This window comes from Protomyctophum parallelum (assembly GCF_964188405.1).
Source record: "Protomyctophum parallelum genome assembly, chromosome: 2".
NCBI lineage: Eukaryota > Metazoa > Chordata > Actinopteri > Myctophiformes > Myctophidae > Protomyctophum > Protomyctophum parallelum.
In genome coordinates, this window is record NC_139699.1 from 35,409,075 (window position 1) to 35,410,349 (window position 1,275).

Sequence of the window (1,275 nt, forward strand, 5' to 3'; positions counted from 1 at the left end):
CAAGGCGCTCTCATGGCCATTCTGGTGGTATGTTTTGTATCGGACTTCTTTGAAAAGCGTGTGACTGTCCCTCCATAATAAAATCAGAATATTTAACACCAACGTCAAGTCAGTTCTCCTCTATGGATCAGAGACATGGAGAGTGACAAACACTACCACCAACAAACTCCAGACATTTGTCAACAGGTGCCTAAGGCGCATTCTGAACATCAGGTGGCCTGATAAAATATCAAATGCCAGCCTGTTGGAGAAAACCAACCAAAACGCCATCAGCCAGGATGTGAAGAAGAGAAAGTGGGGGTGGATTGGACATACCCTCCGAAAACCTACTGACAACATCACTAGGCAAGCACTGGACTGGAACCCACAGGGCAAAATAAAGGGGGGGGGAAAAAACAGACCTGGAGAAGATCAGTGGAGAGTGAGGCAAAGTCGACCGGATTATCGTGGGCCCAGCTGAAAACTGCTCAAAACAGAGTCCGATGGCGGGGTGTGATTGCGGCCCTATGCTCCACCTAGGAGCCTACAGAATAAGTCAAGTCATCATCATCATCATCATCATCATCATCATCCTGCTCTTCCAAGGAAGACACCTCTTTCTGAAAGGACTTGAGCCTGTAGTTAGGAGCAGTCAGACAGTAGCGCTCCGGAGGCAGTCGAGGGCCACTGTAAGGTTTAATCATTGGAAGAGGAGTCTGGTTCTTCTGTCGGGCCACATCCATGAGGAAATCTCGAGGTGGCGGGGAGGTGAAGGATTGGTCAGTTCGACACTCAATGGCCAACTTGATGTCATCAGTGTCAATACTGGACTTCTCAGCATGGGCTGCATACATTTTGGCATCGTCAATAATGTTCGTCACGTGACTGTATGTGAATTCCAATATCTGATTGATTACTCTAGGCTCGTGCTCTTGGACACCCATGTCCTTGAGGATTTGCATGATGGCCTTTGCATCCTTTGGAATTCTGCTCTGAGTAGCCATGTTCAGTACATCAAATTTGAGTTGCAAAACTATCTCCCCTCAGTGATGTTTAATGGGAACCTAAGCAGTTCTTCAAAGGGAGAGGTCTGCAATGTCAACATGTGTAGGGTGTATGCATGTATGCATAGCTTTTATAATGTTTGGTGGTGTTTGCTCTTGTCATCATGGTGAGGTCACAATGAGTCAGACATGCCCATATGGAGTTCTGTGTCAGCCATGTCCAAATATGGAGCTCATGTGTCAGATTTAGCTAGCCAAACCTTTTTTAGGTAATCAGTGAAATAAGTGGGTA

The 1,275-nt window shown here is 46.4% G+C and overlaps 1 protein-coding gene across 1 annotated transcript; it reads right to left on the minus strand.

The window, feature by feature from the left end:
• Nucleotides 1-515: 515 nt before the first annotated feature.
• LOC310854606 (transcription initiation factor TFIID subunit 9-like) lies at nucleotides 516-983 on the minus strand (the record flags this gene model as incomplete). The annotated part of the gene is made up of 1 exon (XM_083759281.1): nucleotides 516-983. One exon carries the CDS (start codon nucleotides 981-983, stop codon nucleotides 516-518), a length of 468 nt encoding a protein of 155 aa, XP_083615407.1.
• Nucleotides 984-1,275: the final 292 nt, after the last annotated feature.